A 23,636-nucleotide genomic window follows, 5' to 3' on the forward strand; every position below is an offset into this window, starting at 1 on the left:
TTTCTTTATGTAACTTTTTAATATGTGTAAATTTATTTATAGAAACATATTTAAATGAATCTCTAATGCTGTAGAGTGTACACATATAGATACATATATATAAAATTACTAGTAAAATGTGTTTCTTCTACTGCATTTCCTCTGCAGAACCCAGTCAACAGTTGTTCCAGTGTCAAACTTTACACCTCCCCCATCCTTTCTCTTTACAGCTTGCATTCCCAGATACTTTCCCATGTGTATTTTCCCCAGTAACTCTTTTGCTGTTTTGTACTATCTCCTTTCAGGTATTTATGGACTTCTACAATGTGTTCCATTAAAGAAAAACTAAGTTTTACTTTTTTAGCATGCAAGACAGTCCCTTACTTCTTGTGAAAACAGGGGATACTTGACTTAATTTTTGCTTTGAAATACGTTGATACCTCCAGGTGAATTTACTAAAAATTAGGTGTATTATTCAAAGTAAGGCCAAATATATTTCTTATCATGCAGTTTTTAAGCAGTATTGCCTTTTGTGGATGGTGTTACTTTGCAGGGGGACACTAGGCATCAAATTAAACATGAATTTACAATGTAATAAGCTTGTAAAGCAAAAGCCAATGTAATTTATACTACAGGTGCAAAAGGATGTTGCAGAGGAGAGATCCTGGTAGCCTTGCTGGTACTGTTGGATTATAATGTGTGTAGATTAGGCTTTGCATTTGAAAGGTTATGGTGCTCATTTGATAAAGGCTGGCTGGAGTGGTATCTCAACCCTCAACACTGTATCTCAGCAAGATAATTCTTGTTACTACCCAGAGAATATAATCAAATGAGCAACTTACCTCTCTTCTTCAGGAAAAGACTTATGTGTCTACCCATGTGGTTCCTATTTATGTCTCTGGCTTTGATTTCCAGTCATAGTTCATTTCATGAGTGTTATACCTAAACTTATGTATTGATAAAATGGGTGTCAAATTTTCCCCCTCCTTCAAAATACCCTTTTGTGTGTGTCAGGAAGAGTAGCAATTGTGTACATATTTAATCTCACATGAATGCTTCTGCTGCTTTTTTGCTATTGATACCTCCAAATGAGGCAACAATTAAGTATTTCTAAGATTTTTGGATTATTTCTACTCAAGTTTCAGTACAGGGTCTGTCACACAGGGAACGTATTGCATCTACATTGTCTTGTTACCTAGAAGAAGATTATATTCTTGGCTTGTAGTAGCAATACGTGGTGTAGGGATTTAAATATCAATGTTATTGATTTGTCCATATCATGTTACTGAGCCTGTTCCTGTTTTGAAGTTTGATCCATAATGATCCACTTGTCACCTCGAAAATAAATTACTTGATGTAGATTGTCACAAGACCTATGCAGAAACCTATCAGCTGAGTCAAACCAATTCTAACAATAACTGATATAAAATTGTTGGCAAAGAGAGACCCAGGAGAATATCAGACTCAAACAATTTTATCTTTGGCATTCTCTTGTCCCTGTCTGTCTTCCGCTGATAGGACTCTCCTTTGTTCCTCTGATGTTAATAGGAAAATCTAGGGAGAGAGGAGGAAGGTAATAAGAAAAACAATAGAAGCAGTTTCCAAAGATATTTTTCTCATGTCACATATGTATCATGCAGTGAAAAATAACAGCTCTGTGTGAAGCTTTGGAGTTGATGCTTTTGAACTGGAGACCGTGCCCCACATTTCTAATGTGGTTAACTGACATGAGGTGATCAAGTCCTAAGCCAACATCCTAGATATTGGGAAAGCAGTTCTGTCCTTAGGTATTTCTGTGCTCCTTCCTGGGTTTGAGACAGTGACTGAATCCAGTGTCTGTAGGCATGGCTCTGTAATACATCCCTTAGGTTGAAAAGCATTAATGTACTTCGCTGGTGAAAGGAGAAAGTGTAAAATCAACTGAATTCTGCATCCAGGAAATGCTGAAAAGAAATCTTTTAGTCCTTTTCTGCAGCAATATCTCTGTCAGTGGGAATGATGAGAAATTAAAGCAGCAGCAGACAGCCGAATGCACAAAGAAATTCCATATTCTCACATGCTTCATCCTGCCATCCACCAGCATGAATACAGTGCTTGGAGACCTTTCTTTTCCCTTTTCAGATGTACTATCAGTCTTTTTCTCTTTCTAATGTGTACCCAGACAGGCTCTTCAGGCTGTTGTGGAAATCACACTCTGGTTTTACTAATCTTAGGGGCATCGAATGTACTAGTTGCTTCCTTTTGATGACAATGTGGTTGCGTAGCTGATACTTTTTGGGATTAGGACATCTGCAGATCACGAAGGCTGAGACATTTTCTTTTGCTTTCATCTAAGTGATATCAGAAGGGAAAAGAATGAAGTCCTCCATATATTCCTCTGTCTCCCAAATGTATTGATTTGAAATGTACATTTAAAATGTACATCTGTAAATGTAAGCAAATATGTTCTACTTACAGTGTTTTATCTGAGAATCTCAAAGCACTTAGAGAATCTGCAAATGCTGCCTCACAAGCACTTGTAAAGTAGGAAAGTAATATTCTCCCTACTTTGCTACTTTTTTTTTTTTAAAGTTAATAGGGAAACTGGAAGAATAGGTCAGACCTTTGTCTGACTACAAGGGACAACTGCTTAACCAGATAATTCCTTTTTCTGTTTCTTGGTTGCCCTCTGCCTGAGGAGCACGTGTTTTTTCCTTCTCTGTTTAGTTGTTCAGAGGTCCATTCCAGCATGGAAAACTGACAGGTGTAATGCTGTTCTTTTTGTAACCATGCTAGCCAAAATGGCCATCTCCAGTACTTGCTTTGGATAAAGCTTCTCATTTTCAAAAAGCATTGTTTAGCAGTCATTAGGCTTGTTCTTAAAAGTGGAAATTTGCATTAGCCTGGAGAGTTCTGATGAGAGCTCACCTCTCTGTTGTCTGGGTAAGGAATCCAGACACTTGCATCAGATACCTAGAGGCAGATGTTAAAAAAGGATTCCATACAAAGGATTGAAAGTTGTTATTATATCACTGCTGTGGTTTCTTCAGTAACAGAAAACATTCACCAATGGTGTTAACTTCATAGTTATTTTTAAAACCTAAAGTTTTATCGCTGTGCTGTGGCTCAAATGCCAGCCCAGTCATATACTGAAAAGATTTCAGTGTTCTGCCTGGCTCAGGGTTATCTTCAGATTGGGTTGTTTGGGGCTGGGGCTTTGGTCTATTACAGCTAGCTTCCAGTGCTGCCTTTCTGCATATGCTTTGGCACCTTCAGCTCTTCAGTTGAGACTGATCTCCAAAACGCAGCCAGAAATCTGCCCTTCATGATCCCTCTTCTAGCATAGCTGCTCTATCACAGTTGAAGCCCATTTAAAAGACTTCCATTCTCAATGTAAGAACTGGAAATAGTCATTTATTGCACCCTCAGTATTCCCACTACCTTATTTGCATCTTTCACTTCAGCTTCATTAATTGCTTAATGATTCATCCAGTTATTCATCTAATTCTCTTGTTAATAGCTGTAGCAGGCTTTGGTGATATCAAACAAGTTTAATTAACATATCATCAACAATTAAAGAGCTTTTTGCTTCTCATATGATGATAACGTCAGCCGCCCAAGTTTTATTGTTACTGCCACTGTGAAACTTGACCTTAGCTTTGGAGCAGAGCACCTTCTGGGACTTCTTACAGCTACATTAACTGTAGTGTTCCAAAATCCTGAAGTGTCAAAACTGCAGCATGTTACTGCAGGTGATCAGTGATGAGCTTTCACCCATGCATCCCTTTCACTTGTATATGAAATACAAGTTTGATAAGGGCCATAGAGAGGACGAGAGTCAGACCATCACCCTTCTTTCTGCACAGCATCTTAGTACTTTGGATGTGCATACCACCATGTGCAGTCTTGTTCTTAATTAGCTGTTTACAGACACATCAGGGCTTCCTGAAATGCGGCTTAAAAAAACCCAGAACCTTTTTGTGCTCTTCAGTGATGGAGTTCAGACTCTCTACTGCCTTTTCCAGAGGATAAACCAGTGTATAGAAGGGAAACGATGTGCCTGACCTTGAGCCATAAGACCTGGAGTGGAGGCTTAGTTTTCTTTGCTTCAGTCCTTTGCTCTCTCAAGCAACACTGCTTTTAACACTGTGCATCTGTGAGGACTGTTTGTTTTACAGCATCTTGGTAATGTTTGCACATGGAGTTTGCTAGTGAATCATTGCCAAAAGTCCTTTTGCAGCAGGTTACTATAGTGACATTGCAGAGTGAAATGCTGGGTAGTATGAATGTACCTTCTTTCAGCTTTCCCTTTGTTAAATGTGTCTGCAGATCTCTTGCCATCTGTGGTGTCAGAGCTTGATGCCATTCTCATAAGCACCCCAAAACACTTTATGTAAAAGCTAGGCAAATTAATAAGCAAAAGGAGAAGTGAAAGTAATTGGACTTGTTAAAATTAATCCCTTTGTTTTTTTCCTCTTCTCTGCTTCTTTTGGGATGTATATGATCTGCCCAGTGTGCTGAGGCACGAACTATTTACAGTGTTCTGTGCCAATTAGCCTCCTAAGCTTTTTCTTCTGCAGAAGACCCTGAACTTTACAGTGAGGAGCACCATCAGAATGCTATCAGAAGTTTTTCCTGGACTGGATGAATGCCTCTCTTACCTCCTGAGGCAATGTGTGTGTGATCCTTAATGGTCATTTGCAGCAGAACCTATTTTGTCTGTATAGAAATAAGGCTTTACCAGGCTCTATATCTCAGCACCTGATCAGATATTTTCAGATGAGGAGAAGGATGACCTTCTGGCTTTCAGGGCAGTGTAAGCTTTCCAGCAGCATTTGGGTTTGTTCTGTAGTTGCAAAAGAGTTGCCTTCAGAACTCAGTCAGTTGGAACTCCTTTGCTTTTAAGAGTCGTTACTGAGAACGTGAAACCTAATATTGATGCCCCATTAGAAAGACATTAATTTGGCCCTAATCCCACAATGCTGTTTTTGCAGCATTAGCCAGAGTAATAAGTAATAAATAATCTGGGTTACTGAAACCAGTGTGACTCCTGTGTCAGCATGCAAATGATAAGCATTGTCAGAAAGGTATTTTATAAAGCCCATTTAAAGATACTTCTGCTTGAGTAAGTAGATTCCAAATCATGACTTTATGAGTTGGGAATGAAAGGAGGATGCCCACTCTCTTCAGTCTTTAGCTAAGAGAACATGGGTGAAGCATATTTGGCACAAGTTGGCACCAAAGGCTGCCTGCTTTGTGTTGCTGACCTTGGAGTCTTTGCATGTTTTATAAGCTCCTGATGTATTGCTCTTTGAAATTTCTTGTGTGACCTCTCCCATCTTCCTCCATTTGTCCCTGCAATATTGATTCTCTGTCCTTGTTCCCTCCCATGCCAAGAATTTTATGAATGCCTCATTTTTTCCCCGCAGACACCTTTTTCTGTGTGGAGATTTTGTACTGTTCCATGCTGCTCTCCATGCCAAGTTTTTGTTTGCCCTTCCATCCTCTGCTCCTGCCAGTAGCTTTTTTGTTCTCCTGAGTCAACATTTTTAAGAGAGTATGAGGATGAGCTGAGGTGATTCAGATGTTATATTAATTATTAGAGTGTATTAGTGACAGACATCAGTGTGTCTCTTCCTCTATGGATATTGGGCTTTCAGACTTTGTTCAATTCCAAATGCTTTCTATTAGAAGCACAGACCTTAGTTTAATGCTTGTCAGAAGGCTCACATTCATAAAGATATCTGTGTATATGCCATATCCAAAGGTTTTGATCAATGTGTTGGATGTGCTTGTGCGAATTTTGGCTACGTGATGCAAACCTTTACAGTAAGACAACGTGGAAATCTGGGTTTATATTTCTAGGGTTATATTTCCACAAATAAGGCAGGGATTGCCCTTTCTCCACCTCTTCTGCTCCATTTCCCAGCCTTCTTTTTGAACATTTAGTATTCCTGATGTTGAAGACTAAATAAGATCGGTAGGTGAGATCTTTTTGTCACCTAGCTCAGAATGTCTGGGATGGTAAGTTGCCTAGCTGGTCTCACTGGTTTATTGTTTTTAAACATCTAACTATTGATATGGTTATTTTTATGATTGTCATTATTTAACTGTTATGGGAGATAGTGTGTTGTTGAGAGTCATTGCTGGTAAGTACAGTTTGTTCTGGAAGCCACTCAGTGAACAACATTTAAATCTTCATATGTTTTGGGCCATACTTTTGAAAGTCAACAAGCTTCAATTAATGCTTGTCTTCCTTTTTGCTTTGTGTTTTAAGTAACAAGCCAAACCCCAACCAGATCAATGTAAATAACGTCAAACCAGGAGTGGTAAATGGTACTGGAGTACAGGCACAGAACGCGGGAGCAGGACGGGCCTGTGAGAGCTGTTACAGTAAGTGACATGCCAGCATGGCAGTTGGGCACAGAGAGTGTGTGAATGCTGTGTCATAAACAGTAAAGAAAAAGCTGTACTGTGATGGGGGATGGGACAGAAGGCTTTGGGAGGAGTTGTGGGGACAGGATTGGACATAGCAGCATTTAAGCAAAGGGGTTTTTTTGAAGTTACTGGTGTGTTACATTTGTAAATAGAATCATGATTTACTAAAGGAGGAGTTAGTAAATGTCTTACATAAGTCCAGGTACCTGTTGGTCAAAGACTTAAAACACCAAGATGTAAACTGATAGTTTTTCACTAGATTTCAAAATATGAGATACCATTTTATTTGATCTGCTGCCTGATATTAATATACTGAGTTCTAATGATTGTCATCCATTATGGGGGAGCCTTTATAGATGCTGGAATGTGGCACTATGAGAAGTCAAGGCACAGATTTTGTACATTCTTTAGTCATAAAATTAATGCATGGGAAGTTCCTGAAGACAATCTTCCCTCCCTCTGATGCTCTGCAGAAGTTGTTGTCTACCAGTCTTGCAAAATGAGAGCTTTTTGTTTCATTGTATAGAAATTTTCCCATCCTATTAGTTGGGGCTTTTTTCTATTCATGTTTTAAAAGGGGTTTATATGTGTAATTAATTCTGCTGAAGTCACAAGTACATTTAGCAGTGGTGATGACGGTGAAGCCATCATCAATTTTTTAAAGGCTGTTTGAGCTTTGCACTGTCTTTGTGTGGGTTTTCTTTTGTGTGGGTTTTCTTTTGTGATGGTTCTAAAGAGATGAAGCTCTGAAAAGTGATCCTGTTTAAGGATATATATAATTTCCACCTTTGTTATCTCTAGCCACACAGTCTTACCAGTGGTATTCTTGGGGTCCCCCTAACATGCAGTGTCGCCTCTGTGCATCCTGTTGGACATACTGGAAGAAATACGGTGGCTTGAAAATGCCAACACGGTTAGATGGGGAGAGACCAGGACCAAACCGCAATAATTTGGTAGGTATCTGCAGAGCAGACTGCTCACTACTCCTGCCTGAAAAGCTCCAGGTGCTGTGGTATCTTAACTAGTTGTTCAAAGTTCTTAAATATTTAACCACAGAAAGAATGCCTTCAGCCTCCATTGTTGTCCTTGGGTTTGGAATTTCACGTCTTGGCAAAAGTTGGCATGTTAACTTTGGCTGTAACTGATTTGTTGCCAAGTACTGCTCTGAGAAAAAATAAACCCACATTGTTTGTTTAGCAAACTAGTCATCAAATGTATGGGATAACTTAATGAACATAGAAAAAAAAACCTGAAATGCCAGCCAGTGTTTCTGGGATTTGGTTTCCATGATGTTTGCTGTAGGGTGAAGAGGACATTTTTTTTTCCCATGAAGGAATTCATTATTTCCTGAAACCCATTCCCTTTCCCAGGGCATATTCAAAATTAGCTACACCAAATAGCTAGTGGCTTTTTAGAGATACCTTATCTTGTTTTTCTACTTAATCTTTTCTTCTTCTTTTTTTTAAATTAATCCTCCTTCCTTTTGGGTAGGTTTGAGTAAGCATTGGATGCTTCTGTTTAATTTTTCCCCTTTTATTTAAAAACTAGGTTTTTCTGAACTTGGTGGAAGTTCAGTTTGGAAGCATCATACATTGAGCTGATATGAAATGATGCTGGATCACAAAGGCAGAAAAATAATGTTCACTGAACGTCGGTCTTAGATTCATTTCTTTCCTCTCTGCTGTTGTTCACTTTCTATTTCTTCTCTTTAGCCTCTGTCCCTCCCAGGCTTCTTTTTGCCCTCTGAAGCTACCTAGTTGCTGAGATAACTGCCAGGTTTTATCAGCCTTTTATCTCTTATTTGTTAATTATAAAAGTATGTAAATAGAGAGGAGAAAGCCTTGTTCTCTCCAAACTGAATTTTCCTCCCAGTTTCCAACTGTGAGCAGGTTTGAGATAATGAGATACCACTTTCATGATTTTATTGGTTGACTTAGTTGCTTTTCATGAAGAAGATACAACTTTGTCTCTGTAGCTGATAAATACCTTTCAGTAGTATTCTTGTAAATGCATTTGTTAAGTTCAGAGTAAGAATTGGAACAGAAATCCTTCCAACTTTAAGACAAAAACATTCTTATGTGCTGTAAATTTGCTTTGGGAAGTGAGTTTGTGATGTGTATTCTAGCCATACAGCTACTTTCTGGTTTTCCTCTCCCTCTTACAAATGATTTATTATAAGGAGTTTGCATTGTATATCCAGAGCAACTTTAAACACCCAAAGTTGAAGAGTCTTTCTGTTGACTATAAGCACTAAATCGTGCGGTAGCATCAGGTAACTTTGTCAGGTCTGACTTTGATATTCCTGCTCTAAAAGTTGGGACAGCACAAAGAAGAGAACATGTCTTCATTTTATCCTTTTGAGATATTTGGAAGAAAATTCCAAATGTCTGTGGGTAAGATTTGGAATATAGGGAATAGCTGGGTTGAAAACATTTTCCCCTGTAATACTGTTTCTGTTCTTATGTCTGTGAATCAGGAAGTGATTTTATATGGTATTGTTTCTCTTCTTTAAAACTATACTTTCTAAGAATTCTTTTGGAGAACCCATATTTATTTTTCCCCCTTTTTAGAGTCCTCATGGTGTGCCAGTACGAAACAGCGGGAGTCCCAAGTTTGCTATGAAGACACGACAAGCTTTCTATCTCCATACAACAAAACTGACAAGAATTGCCAGACGTTTATGTCGAGATATCCTGCGCCCTTGGCATGCTGCAAGACATCCCTATCTGCCTATTAACAGTGCAGCAATCAAAGCAGAATGTGAGTGGGGGTGCAGCTGAGACCTGCTTGCAAAGAAGCCCTTGGACATTCCTTTCCCATAAAGTTTGAGTTGCAACTTCTTGAGATGCTCTCTTGCATAAAACACTCATGTTACATTTAGCTTTCTCCTGCATTTGTGTCCTGTTGCCAAGACATGCTTGCAACCTGTAAAACTTCTTTTAATTGGAAAGCTCTTTCAGGACACCGGAATGATTCATTTAGTTTTGCTATAATATCTAAATACCTTTGTCCTCTAATTATTTTTCTTTGTTTTACAGGCACAGCACGTTTACCTGAGGCATCAGAAAACCCATTGCTATTGAAGCAAGTGGTTCGAAAGCCTTTAGAAGCAGTACTGCGGTATTTAGGTATTAAAAACCCCACCCACCCACACACACACACACCCCCAACCAAACAAAAACCCCTACTAGCTAATTCTGTTAACCATCTCTTTTTCCATTTGGTTAGGTGCTCGTTCTGGGTCAAAAAACAAAACATGAAAACTGTCCTGTGAACTCGTCTTTTTTCCTCTTCCTACTTAATCTGACACACATAGTGGCTCAGCACTTCCCTCTGGGCTCAAGGAACTTTTTCAAGTGAAGGGAGGGATGTGTTTGCTGTGGCTTCCATTGTATGTGGGGATCAAGTTAACCATCTGCTAATGGAAGCACAAACATAATGTTTTGGTAGCATTTTGGGCACAAATGTTCAATCCACTGTCACAATTTTGGGCTGTCTGGAAGCAGTTCCAAAAGTGGGAATCCTTCCAGAAGCCTCTTGGGTTTAGGACAGGGCTGTGTCCTGCAGCTTGTAAATCAATTGCTGACTACTGATCTGTGCTGAAGTTGGACAAGGGGACTCTGCTTCCATTCTTTTCTTTCTTCTTGGGTTTTGGTTGGGTTTTGGGGGGTGGGTTTTTGTTTAAGTCTTCTTTAGGACTTGGCCCTCACCAGCTGAGCTGTGGGGGAGTACCAAGTAGATCTGTCCACATTAGTGTAAGTTTTAGGGGCTGGAAGCATCTGAAGTGATGGTATATGACATGCCAGCTCCAACTACAAATGAATGCAAAATGATTTTCCCTAGCATTGCTGGTTGCCAGAGATACCCTGAAGACACCTCTCAGGTTGTTACAGCAGTCTAACGTTGAGTCTAACCACAGAAAGCTGCTTGGACAGAGGTCCTTTGAAGGCTTACAGATTAACAGGGAAATTGGTTGTCTTTTTACTCTGATAGGAAACCCTGGAGTTGTTTTTATATTTCTTTGAACGTTTTTGTTGATGAAATACTGTGAGGCTCAGGGTTTATTAAACATTTGGTGCTTCTCTGTTGAGTGTTGTACTTCTACTGTGTACTAATGAGATGAACATTGAGAAACCTTTGGATGCATATAGTGCAATCAAAGAAAGCCAGTAAAGAGAAGTTTTGCTGATGGATAAAATCCTGCTTTTAGTAGTTGCACAGAATGTAGCAGTAGATTTGGAGGTTTTGTTAGTGCTGTGTCAGTGTCTCCGTTTGACTGTTGAGCTGTGAGAAAGCAGCGAAAGAAATGGACAGAGATGGATGCGTGTTTTTTTGGGGGTGTCATATCCAGCGTGCTGGAAGTTGTATGTTACTTGTCTGTCAAGGCTGTGAAAGAAAAACTTGGTTAAAGCTGCCATTTGCTGTTGCTTTCTCAAAATCTTTTCAGTTAATAGCATGTGCTTGATCTCTGCTTTGGCCAAAGGTTTGGATTCAAACTCTGTGTCATTTTTATGGTGGTGGTTGAATTCTCACTTGTTTGGCCAGTTTAGAAATTGTATTTTATACATGCATTATTGCCCCAACCAGGATAGCATTTTGTGTAGAGCAATCTCAAGATGCTTTCAAACTGTTGGAGGGCAGCAGTTTGGAAATAGATACAAAGTGCTTTTTCTGTCAGTTCTTATTTCAGGATAGTATTATGACATTGGTTTTAACATCTTCAGTAAAAGGAATTCATCAATAGACTTGAAATGCTTTCTACAGATAGAAATCTGCATTCAAAATTATTGACTGAGATCAAGAGGGAGGCATACTTGATCACTTTAGGAGTTTGCAGGTTATTTTCAGAGTTACAATTCCAGTATCTTCACTAAAAAACACCCCACCTTGCTGTTTTGTAACAGAGTCTCATCCGTGTCCTCCGAAGCCAGATCCTGCAAAGAGCCTGTCCAGTTCTCTCAACAATCTGACTCCTGCAAAGTTTACTCCTGTCATTAATAATGGGTCCCCAACTATCCTGGGAAAAAGAAGTTACGAGCAACACAATGGAATGGATGGTAAATGCTTTTCTGTGACATGTATATTGTCTGAATAAGCTTTTTACTCTGTCCTTTTGATATTTAAGGAGGTTATTTAAAACTATAGGCCTTTATATAAATTCCAAGTTTCTTATTCCTAAGGGAAGTTAAATTTGTCCTTTTGTAGAAGTCAGTTGTCTCTTTTCTCCTTCTGGGTGAGACACACGTGTCACCTGGGTGCTGCATGCACATAAAGCTGCTGTGCAAGTGGAACACTGCCTAGCTTGACTGACCGTGCAAATGGCATAGTGAAGAAGGAACTTCCCTTCAGTTTCTAAATTAGTAGCATGAAGAAAAACTTGATAGCTTTTACCAGTGATGTTTCCTTTTTCCTTTGAGGTTTAGGGCTTTCTAACCTGTAGGTAGTAGCTATGCAGTTCCCAGGTGGCTTTTTAAACGTGTGGGCTCACCTGGTTTTCAGCAAAGCATGGCTGCATGCCACTGAATGAGGCAGGCTTCTGCTTAGCTGAGGCAGATGTGCCAGAACTGGTGTGGCAGAAACCAGAACACTCGCTTTTGTTGGCCCTGTCACTGAGCACCTCTGTGCTGTAGAGTTAGGGCTTCATCTCCTCAAGAATGAAAAGCAAAGGGAAGGTGTTTGAAGTGGGAGACAGGCGCAGGATGTTCCTGGCACGGACTCCAGGACTTTGTTCTGATGAGTTGCTCTTGCCTGAGAGTGTCAGAGAAGAGAAAGTGTAGTCTTTTTCTCACATGAGAATAAAAGGATCTGTTCAGATGGTCTTAATGGGAGTGAGAACGTGGAGGGTAGCTCTCCTTAACACAGGGGAAAGGAACAATTGGCTTAATGGTGACTCTGAGCAGGGAGATACAGAGAATCTTTCTGATTTTTTACCTTTACTTTTGACTTTACATGTGGCTTATCTGAAATATAATTACAAGCATTTGATATCTTATTGTTTGTGTTTTAACATTAAGAACTTGTTCAACTGCTGCTGTTCAGGTTGCTGATGTGATGTTTTTCTCTTTTCTGTTCACCTGTGCTCTATCAGGCAACATGAAGAAGCGCCTGTTGATGCCTAGCAGGGGTAAGACCTTGAAGCTGCGCTCAGCTTATGCTAGGAGAGTGATTTTTAGTTTCATCTGCTGGCTTGTCTGTGCTTTGTGGCTAATGACTCTGTGTGCACCTTCTGTGTTGATGTCTAAGTGTTCCTTGGGTAACCATTTCCACCCAAGCTTATGCTGCTCACCTTCCAGGCTTTTCCCATGCAGGCACCAAGTCGTACAGCCATGCTGAAGACATGAAATGCTATGTTCAGAATTGATTGCTAATTCCTCAAATTCACACAACAGTTTTCTAGCAGTATTGTAAAACTGCTGAAAGATGTGATGATTCATTTGAAACTAGGTCTTGTTTCACTGTTTGACTTTTAAGAAATCAGTTTCACGTATCCAGAATGACTTTAAATTTGACCAAAAGAAACAGAAGACAATGTTCTTCGAGTCTCAGGTTCAAGCCTCTCTCTTTTACACTGTGAGTGGATAGTCTCACTGGTGAGAGACTGTGTATACCTCCTCTACTTGCAGTAGAAATGGTCTCAAAATTTCCACAGGTTAAAAATTAACCTGTTCTGACTATGGAATAGACTTCAGAAGCTTTAGTTTAGGATCATGGAGGAAGCGTATTTGTGATGTCACTTAACCAAATTCAATAGAGGAGACCAATTTTGAGTATATAGGACATGCAAATATCATCCTGAGATAGGCAAACACAAAAAGTTAAGCTTCTGTGTTACCACCAAATGGCTGATACTGCATGCCCTGATGTTAAGCTTTGTGTTTCACAGCTGAGAAGGTGGATGACTGTTACTGGTATTTAAATACATGCATATATGCATGCATGTGGAGAAGACAGTGAGGACAGTCATTGTTCTACTGTCTTGTTGTCTGTGGAAATTCCTACCTTGATAATTGTGTTGCTAGGTTTTGTATGTGCTTTTGAACTTTAGTGTTTTGGGAAGAATAGCAAAACCCTGCTGCCTTGGTCAGTTTGGCTTCCTTGGAAGCTTTGTATTGTAATGAAGGATGTAGATGTGGAGCAGCTCTCTGCATTTCCACAGCTTCTAGTGACTACCTGCTTATGAGCATGCCTGCTGCTCCCTGCTAAGTGTTCTCATCAGCAAGGGGAGTGCTGGGTCACTCAGCAGATTGACCCACTTAGAATCGTTTAGGTTAGAAAGGACCTTTAAGATCAATGAGTCCAACCATTAACCCAGCACTGCCACATCCACCACTAAACCATGTCCCCAAGCACCACATCTACATGGGTTTTAAATACCTCCAGGGATGGTAACTCCACAGGCTCCCTGGGCAGCCTGTGCCAATGCTTAACAACCCTTTCAGTGAAGAAATTGTTCCTCATCTCCAATCTAAACCTCCCCTGGTATAACTTGAGGCCATTTCCTCTTATCCTATTGCTTGTTACCTGGGAGAAGAGACCAATCCCCACCTTGCTACAACCTCCTGTTAGATAGTTGTAGAGAGTGATCATGTCTCCCCTCAGCCTCCTCCAGACTGAACACCCCCAGCTCCCTCAGCTGCTCCTCATCAGACTTGTGCTCCAGACCCTTCCCCAGCTCCAACGCGTGTCTCTGGACACACTCCAGCCTCTCAGTGTCTGTTGTGTAGTGAGGGGCCCAAAACTGAAGACAACTCAAAACTCTTGAAACTCTGAATTCATATGACCCAAAGAAGGGAAGTAGAAGAGGAACTGATCATTGCCCCAGGAAGATGCTCTCTGCATAGAGCTCTGGATTTGATAACCTGAGACCATTTGCTTACTGGAAGTGGAGGATTGCTGTTTTAGTGTTTTACAATGTCTGCCTCCTGGTATACATATTTGATTAGATGCATTTTAGTCACAACTGTTGCTGGAGCAGTTTGCAAAAGGAAGATTTTGGTGAAGTACCTGCTCAGGCTCGTCAGAATATGTGTTCCTGTGAAGCATGTACGTGTGTAGCTGTGCAGAGGCCGACTCTCCCTGAGCACCTGCAGCTTTATCTGCTTTGTCTATTCTCAGCCAGCCACTGAAATACTTGGAGTAGTATTTGTATCTATAACTACTACGTAATGGAGAGGGATTCAGTCCCAGAACCTGTTTACTTGCTGGGATAGTGAATGTTAACTGATGTTTTTGTGAGCAGTTCAGCTTAAACTTGTGGGTTGAGCTTTATTTGTGAATGGAAAATGTTTGCCACGCTGCAATTTCAACATCTGGAGTATTTTCTAATCCTGAGTTGCTGGAAGCTTTTCTGAGGCAGGAAAGGGAACCACCTGCAAGGAAACAAGATTTAAGGAACTTGGATCAAGATCTATTGGGAACAGGGTGGAAGTTGGATCTGTTTCTGGCCTGGAGCCAGTTTGTGTGTCCGTGCCACTTAGCATTGGTTCCCAGTTGCCTTGCATGTGAGCTGGTGGACTTTGCTGGCTCTGGGTATGACTAACGCTGGTTTCTTGTGCTGTGCCAGAACTGAGACTTTCCCTTGGCTCTGGACAGAGTCATACAGGTTTACTGACTGGGCAGAGCTGCTGGTGGGAAGGGAGAGAAAGAGCACAGCTGGAACCATTGTGAAGAAGGGGTGAATGGCAGCGAGTAGTGTTGAAGCCCTATGACCAGAATTTAGGAGCCAATGAATTTGTATAAAAGGACCAAAGTAAACCCATCTGTCCAGAATGACTGATTTTTGGATTATAACTGACCTGAAATAGAAGGAAAAGATTGATGAGTGAAAGTGAATTGTTACAACCATTCAGAGTCTTCACTTACATGGCTCCTATAGATACTGTGGGAAAATGTGAGGGTTTTTTCCTTTTCTCTTTTTGCTCTCCCCTTTGTGATACATGGGGCACACTGGCTGGTTTAGGTCAGTGTAGGAGTCTGCTGCAAAGGAAAGCTGATGTTAAGATGGCTGCATGAAGGAGCTGTAAATATACTTTCTGTAGGAATTTAGATGTAAGAAGATTCTTTGTCCACCTATGTTGAAATAGTTTTCAAGATGTTAGCCTGCTGCAATGTTAAATAACTCATCTAAGGGGTTTTCTGCTTTCTGCTGATGTGCTGTGTTGGTGGCAACTGAAAGTTACCTTCTGGTTTGGACAGCTGCAAATGTCAAAGCCTCTGACATAAGACAGTGGACAACTATTACAGTGGGCTTTAGTTGAAATCTCTTTGCTGGAGATAAAAGCCTTTTGGTACTTCCAGACTCTTGGGAGATGTATACTGTAAATGATGCCTGGTTGATTGCGTGTGATAAGTTTGTAAGGCTTTCCCCATGGCCAGACATAAAGCAATATCAAATCAAGAGATTGCTTTGCAGGAGCTGAATAGCAGCTTGTGGTTTTGCATACTGTAAAGCATTGAGATCCATGGGTTTATATATATATATAGGTGGTCAGATTGGTAAGACATTTAAATTACCATGGCACCTGCTGCCTTTGTTTAGAATGAAATTAAGCTGTTTAACGTTGCTGAAAATTGAACAGTTCATGTAGACAACACACGTTCCTTCAGGCAACACTGCTGGAAGATTTGCATCTGAGTATCTACCAGCCCTTGCTATTTAGGACAATGGGTGGTCAGCAGTTAAAGAGTTCATCCCTCAGAAAAATTAATCAGTGAACATGTAAATGGACATGTAAATGGAAACACTGTTCCTAAATGTGCCCAAAGGGTGTGTGAGGGTTGGAGAGAGTCACACAGGTTGTCTGTGGGTGGATGGAGGTTGGTCAGGTTGAATTCTTTGTGAAAAGAGGTAGTAATGGGAAGTAAGGAAGTGCTGGGAAAAGGGGAACCTTTAGGGGTAAGAGATCAAGGAGAAGACTTTAGTGGGCTGTGGCCAGAGCTAGTTAAAACCAATTATGGAAATGTTGGAAACTGCTGAACTTAGCAGTACTTCAGATTTTTTTTCCTTGGATTTTGTTTTTTCTCTTTCTACTGTAACTCCACTAAATGTCTGTAACTTCTCTTTTTCTGACTCTTCCCTGCTCTATCCTAGAGAGCTGAACTTTTTCAGACTTTGAGTGTGATTTATCTGGCCAGGCATTTAGAGCTTTACCTGGTGCTTGAATTCTAAGAACAGGAAAATGTTCTTAATCTCATCTCTCCTCGCTACCTCTGCTCTGTTTTATAAGGGTATAGTCCTCTCATCTGTTTCATTTCCATCTTCTCTAAGTAGCATTGAAGTCATCATTAGGCTTACAATGACCTTCCCTTCTCTCCTTCAACATTAGATTAGCATGGACAAATTGCTGAAGAAGCCTGGTTTTGGAGCATGAAAAGTACATGGAGTCTCATAAGCTATCAGATAGAGTAAGATGATAAATTATTAGTTTATTGCTTTTCATTAATGTTCTGGAGGTTGATTGACAATATTTGCCATGAAACTTCCTTTAGAGAGATATTTTATGTTCTGGAGACCCTGTTTACTTGTTTCCTTAGAACTATCCAGTATTGGGACTGTGTGATACTTGTCTATGCAGATTCCTACTGGGGAAAGGCAGGAAACATTGTTAGATTTTTATTCCCTCCCCCCCTTCTCTTTTACGTGAGCTTTCATCTAGTCAAATCTGTTTTTCAGGGTCATCACATGCACTCTAAAATTGGCAGAAAGAGAGAGAACATGAATGAGTAACTGAAATAAAGGGAAGGCTTTTCCCAGCAACAGACTTGCATTGATGAAATGGCAGCGGATCGAATGCTGAAAATTGGAGAGGGTTTATACAAGAGCCATGAAAATGGTGAAGGGACTGGAAAACACACTGTATAATGGCAAATGCTTTTGTCAAAGTAGAAGTTGTAGATGTTTGTCTCTGCTGACAGGAGCAGCAGAAGTGTAATAATAGAGGGCATTTTAGTCTAGCCAGGAATGGAATAATGAGCTGCAGTAGCCAGAAGGTACAGTAGAAAAACTTTGGCTGGAAACAAGCTGCAAATTTTTTGAGTGAGGTTAATTAACCGTTGGAATACCTTGCTTCTGCTACTGGGGATTTCTGAACCAAAATGGAATGTCAATCTAATTTAACATGTTCTGGTTCATTGTTTCTCACCTCCTTTTGGGGAAGCGTGAATGAACTCCTGGAACTGCAAGCATTCATTAGCCGAGCGTGGCATTAGTTTAATTATCAAGAGATGAGCGTCAAAGTGGAAATGCTGTTCTTAATGAAAACCATCTATTGAGGCAGGAATATAAGGAAGTTCTCTAGCATCAGCTATGCAGGCTTATCTTAAATGGGTTTTTTTTTTTGGTCTGACTTAGACCTTACAAAAGCTTTGGGCTTCTGTGCATAAGTTGCACTAAAACGATGCCTTTATCAGCAGCGGCCCAGGCTGCCCTCCCAAAGGCAAAGGAAATCTGTCCATCAAGGAAAGACTGTAAACAGCAGGGACTATTGGTCCTTGAATGAATAATGTGATATGTGGAGTACTGGGGGAAAGTCCTGGCTTTAGCTGTTAATATCCAGACCAGAGTAATGCTGACTAGAGTCAGGAGAGAAAATGTTCAGTGCTTATTAAAGGAATGACTGTTCCTTGCCAGCAGCAGCACAGCTGGGAGGAATGACAAGTTGCTTGAAGTGCATTTTGGAGACCCTAATAACTGTGTGCCTATGCAGCTTCCTTGGTTTAGATGATGTGCCAAAAAGCACAGATTATTTTTGAGAATCGTACTTAGGATTTTGTGTTCAGATGTTCAGTGAAACTTTTCACTTGCCTTCGGCTTAGCTGTGATACTGTGATTAGTTTCTTTTGGTGTTATGGAGAAAGATCTGGAAATGAAATCAGGAGACGGGCATCGTGCTCTGTGGATCGAGTAGTTGAAAACCATTTCATTTATGTGGGACGGCACGGAGTAAGGTGCAGATGTTGACAAGGCCATGTTAGGGAGCAGGTGTAATGAATATGAGAGGAAATGAATGTCTCACAGTACAAGGGCAGGAGTGCAAATCCCCCAGATAGTACAACACTTGAATTTGTAATGGAGTAGAATCTATATGTGTGATGCCTATTGTGGATACACACATGCACACACGTGTAAATATGTACACGGTGTGTCCTACTCCCAGTTCTAAGAACTGAATAATTCAGTGGTTTCTAGTTTACATAGCTTGGATGAGCAAAGCCTAAAGCAGTGAGGTGCCTGGTTTTTGTTGCCTCTTTAACCACTTGGTATGTTAAATCCAGACAGAATATAGTGTGATGCTCTTCTGGGAATACGGGTGGATGGTATTGATCGGCTCAACACCCAGATAGCCAGCAGCTCTGCATTCCCATCATGCTTGGCCAAGGGTAGCTACAGACTCACTGTAGTTGGATGTCACTGCCCAGAAAGTATTAGTAGGGTCCCTGAAGTACTTTTAGCTTTACATGAACAAACACATCATCTGTGAGGCACTGTGAAGCAAATGAATGTGACCAAGCATTTTAGGAAGTACTGTCCAAATCCAGTGAGGTTAACGTGCAGGGGTTAGTGGAAGGAGGTGAGCAACCACTATTTAGCCAAAATTTAAGCTCTTCCTTGTGGAATCTCTCTTTTGCAGTGACTATTTGCTTAATGTTGTCTTGGGTTTATCTGTCCAGCAGAGAACTGTGATCACTTCTGTGTTTCATTACAGCCAAACCACTCTGTGTTCCTGTATTTGTTGCATGGGGCTGGGCTACTATATTCTGAACTATGTGACTCTTTCCCCTTTTTTAACCTTAAATCTTTTTTTTCCTTTTCCTTTGCCAATCTTGGTAGGAACTTACTTAGGTAAGTAAATTGCAATTTTAACATTGTTTATATGTACCACAGAATTGTAAGAAAATGTGAGTCTAGGTGGTTTTTTGTACAACTTACACTCTGTTCTGCTTGTAGCGCTTGCATTCCTGAAACTTTATAGCCTTTGTTTGGTAGGAGGTGGACGCTCAATCTACACACAACAGTGACACACTCTTGGCAGTTTAAGAAAGAAAGGGGGTACTAAAGCATTCTTCTAAGCTTGCAAGAACTATATGTGTGTGTGTATGTCAACACACAGGGACTACTTCAAGTGGACTAGTAACCTGGAAGTGAAATCCTTGTTCATCGAGCCTCATTCATGCATGAATTCTTGTATTTTTTCTAGCTTGCTCACAAATGTGGTACTGTTGATGTTTTTGTAACTGCTGGGAAGGATGGAATCCCAGGAGGAGGATTACTTTTTGGAAAAGGAAAATACATAAGAAAAGTGTATGGATTTTTGAAAGCAATCTGTTGTAGTACAGTAAACTCGCTGGTTGTGAAAGTGTGTGCTCAATGCTGTACATTCATTGTGACTGGAAGATGTGCTTATGAATGTTACTGCATATTGCATGTTCTGCATGATACTTCTCTTTGGTAAACAGAAGTTAAAAGCAAAATGCCATCTGTGACTAATTGCTTGATATCCTGATTGGTTTTTTTAAAAAAGGGGAAGAGAAAAAAGGTGAATTCTGCTAACATGAGATGAAGCATCTGGTTTTTATTTGTGGTGGATATGCTGAAGATTGGAGTTAGTAGGTTTGAGGAAATGTAAATTTAACAGCTCTCAAGTTATGTCCAGTGGCTGGAAGCTGTGCCACTTCTTCCTCCTGGGTAATAGGATCAGCTCCATACAGACTTCCTGTGCTGAACTATGAAATGGTCTGTAAATATACAGGCAATGGTGTGTATGGTCAGGAGTGGAAAAGCACTGGAAGGTTTCTACTCAAGTAGAAAAATGGCCATGGTTGGTGCTGCTTCTGCAGCTTCTTGCTGCTTGCTGTAGTAGCATCATGGAAGTATCCTTGCACTCCAGTCTGCAGTGGGCACTCAGCAGAGGGTTTAGCTCTCCTGTGGCTGTTGTGCATTGTGCGGAGTTGGCAAAAAGCAGTCTGGGTTTGAGCAGTGGGAGTCATTTTTGAATGCTGCCTATCAGCTGCTGAGATCCTCTGGCTGGACTCACAGGGGACAGGACTGGATCAGCAAAGAGTGTGTATGTCTGCTACTGGGACCAGATGTGCTGGTTCGCTTCCCAGCAAGAATGAGATTCCTTCAGTCCACTCTGTGTTCTTGGGTGCCAGCTACTCCTTGCTCCCACAGCATCCTCTTGAGGTGGTGCTCTAGTTGCTGCCAGGAGTTTAGATGTTCTCTCATGTTATTTTTTTAAACAAATCTGAAAACACTATATTCAAATTAGAAGAGATTGTTGGGAAAGAAGCAGGTTGTTTGACTGAGAGGTGGTCCCCTCCCTGTCCCCAAAAAGTAAAGCTGCAGAGTTACAGCAGTAAGAGACTTGGATTGCTCTTTGTGGTAGTCCTTCCACACCTGTGTTTCTTTGGGTGAGTATATGTTCATCTACAGCTCTGATACTTAAGAATGGGAGGATCATTAGAGCATAGTAACCTACTGTGACTGGTTTTGAGCCAAAATCTCTGGAATTATGCTCGAGGAACAGTTCGGAGGTCTTTGTAATTAAGTTGTGGGGAGCAGAGCAAGCTCTAAAGGAATCAAGTAATCTCTGTACTGTGGTTAGGTGTTTTATTGCCATTTCAGTGACAGTGTTGGAATCACCTGTGGCAAAGGACACTTAGGCTTATCTGCAGATACACCTCAATTTACCTTGTTTTCATTTTACCCTCTGGGACTTCCTCTATACTTCAGTGTATAGAGAAGACTGGCAAGGGGAACTGAGTGGCAGATTTTCTAGGGCATTAAACACATTTAATCTTGAGTTTTGAGAGTATATTTCCATTTCTTTGGTTACAAAAGAGTGGAAGACCAGTTTAGATTTCATTGTAAGGCTTTGGTCAGTCATGAAAACCGCACCTTTTTTGTTTGCTTTCTTTTTTCAAATCTCATTTGGAGGATGCTAGTGTAGTTCCTGGTGTGGAGCTATGTAGATCCAAGCAGTTGGACCCTAGATACCACTGAAAGGAAAGCTCACACTTTGTTCCTTGTGGCTTCTTTAGACATCCTTCTATAAAACAACTTCTTTCCTGGAGGGGAGCTGCTAGAACTCTGTTGTGTTTTGCGTCTGGTTTGTATTCATACACTGTCTTACATTTTTAACCTGCTTGGGGATGCATGTGTGTGAGAAGCCTCTCAAACTTTGATCTGTGGAAATGGAGCAAACACCTCTGGGAGGACTGTTTCCTATGGTGAGTTACCTGTATGTACCACTCCTTACTCAGACGTAGAGGACTAGGTTAGTTCTTAGAGGTGCCTATCTGGCAGACCTCACCTCTCACACAGGAGCCACCAAGCACTTTTGGGTGAGAATCCTTTGTTTCCAGTACAGATACATCCTGTTGACTTGACAGCTGTTCTGCAGTGGGTTACAGATGTTGCACTGTCTCTCTGCACCTCTTTGGTGGCCACTGTGGGTAAAAGTTGATCATTTCATAGCAGTGCTTCAGCTGCATGTGCGTCTAGTGTGATGTTTTTTAATTGCAAACTGAAGCCAGTCTTGTAGTGTCTGTTACTCTTCCAAACACCAGTTACCAAGGTGTGACTAAAGGGAAAAGTCACAGATGGCTAAGATTAATATGCTAATTGATACCTTATCACTGTGATCACAAGATGATATTGAAACCATAACTTTGGTTTGTGTCCTACTTTACTGGAGCAAAAAGTTGTGATGGTCATCTTTGTTGTAGAAATCACAGCTTAGGGGTGAGATATGTCCCTGTTAGCACCGCTCCTTTCCTGTTTGAGGGCTCTGGGACAAGTAGCAGTTCTGCTCAGACCTAGCTCAGTTTGTGTCAGTCTCAACATCCCTTCTCACTGTGGAATACTCTGGGTTAGTTCTGGTGCTTGGGAATAGCACTGTTGACTCTCCATTGTAAACCCAGCAATAGTTATCCCAACAGCCTTGTTCCAGCTGCTGCTGGGAAGTCTTTTCTGGCATCACAAATGTTCTCAGCACAAGCAAAGAGCTGATTTGGAATGTGGTTAAAATTAAACGTGTGGCTTCAGTCCAGGGACTAGCATCAGTCAATTTACATGTCTCAGAGCTCCTGTGAATGGAGAAAATGTTATCTTTCTGTTATGGAAAGGGGAACTAAAAAAAAGTGCTAGAGCTTATCCCTGAAGCCAACTGATGCATCCTGTTGGCTGTGTGTGCTGTTTCCCAGCACCCATGGAGTTGTTTCTTGTCCATCCAGCTCAAAGGGCTATTCACAGCTGCCTTCTGGAGGTATAAAGGAATGACTATTGGGTGCCTACATTGCCTTTGTCAGCATCCAAAGCTTGTTACTGGTCTTCTTACTTCATTCCTGGTACATCTGTTCTACAAGTTTGATGGAAATCTCCCTGTCAACTATTTCTTCATCCATGTGGATACTTAGGCACAAAAATGCTGCAAAAATTGAAACTGTGTGTCTGGGAAATACACTGGATAGAAAGTGTTGATTGTAATGTGGTGGTGTGATGATACTCAATGCTCAGAGCACGTCCCTTGTTCCACCTTCCTCCCTCCCAATACATTGCTGTGCCACGTTTTTCCTGGCATCCTTGCCGTAAGTATGTCGTGTTTGGCGTTACCAAGGAGAACCCCAAGGAATCTGTTGCAGTATGGACCGTGAGCTGCAGAAGTTCAGTTTTGCTGGATTCTTTGAAAAGCTTTGCTGCTTCATCACAACTCACTGGCGATGGAGAGTCTCAAAAGTCAAGCTGGGGGGCTTGCTGTAAATGTGGGAAGGGAATTCATACCGATAACTCCTGCAGCCAGCCGCAGCATTTGCTGACGCCTGTCCTGCAGTACCTGTTGGATTTGATGTAGTAACATTTTGGTTCCCAGCTGAGAAAGGGACTGAGGAAGATGATTGGGTGCACTGATGTTAATGGCTTAGTGTTATCTGGGAGTATGCATCTTAGAAAACCAAATGGTGTGAACTGAAAGGTGTGTCAGGTCTCCAGATACATTCTGAGCCATATCCTGCTGCCTTGTAGACACATCCTGCTCTTACATCCCAAGGGCTTTGTGTGCTTTACAAGGTCTCATATATGTGAAGTACCATGCAGTACATACTCTGTGGCAGCACGGAAGGGTATCTGATAGTGTAGCAAAGAAGCTACTGAAATGAAGCCGTTGTGCTGGGTGCTTTAGGGTGCTGTTTGTGGCAGGGGGAAGGGCTTGTGCACTGGCTGCTGTCTCTGTGCTCTGTGACTG

General features: G+C 41.1%; 1 protein-coding gene across 3 annotated transcripts in view; it reads left to right on the forward strand.

Moving 5' to 3' along the window:
* Positions 1–23,636, forward strand: part of MTA1 (metastasis associated 1) — an 83,991-nt gene that overhangs the window by 50,643 nt on the left and 9,712 nt on the right. For 2 of the 3 annotated variants that reach the window (XM_062003479.1, XM_062003478.1), the window contains exons 12-17: positions 6,236–6,351; positions 7,198–7,349; positions 8,967–9,156; positions 9,435–9,524; positions 11,301–11,453; positions 12,485–12,520. In XM_062003479.1, coding sequence (XP_061859463.1) covers positions 6,236–6,351; positions 7,198–7,349; positions 8,967–9,156; positions 9,435–9,524; positions 11,301–11,453; positions 12,485–12,520 — 737 coding nt within the window. Of the gene's footprint in view, positions 1–6,235; positions 6,352–7,197; positions 7,350–8,966; positions 9,157–9,434; positions 9,525–11,300; positions 11,454–12,484; positions 12,521–23,636 lie in introns of those variants that run through there. The other variant, XM_062003481.1, reaches the window with a different exon arrangement.

The sequence above is a fragment of the Colius striatus genome, chromosome 10 (assembly GCF_028858725.1).
Source record: "Colius striatus isolate bColStr4 chromosome 10, bColStr4.1.hap1, whole genome shotgun sequence".
Taxonomy (NCBI): domain Eukaryota; kingdom Metazoa; phylum Chordata; class Aves; order Coliiformes; family Coliidae; genus Colius; species Colius striatus.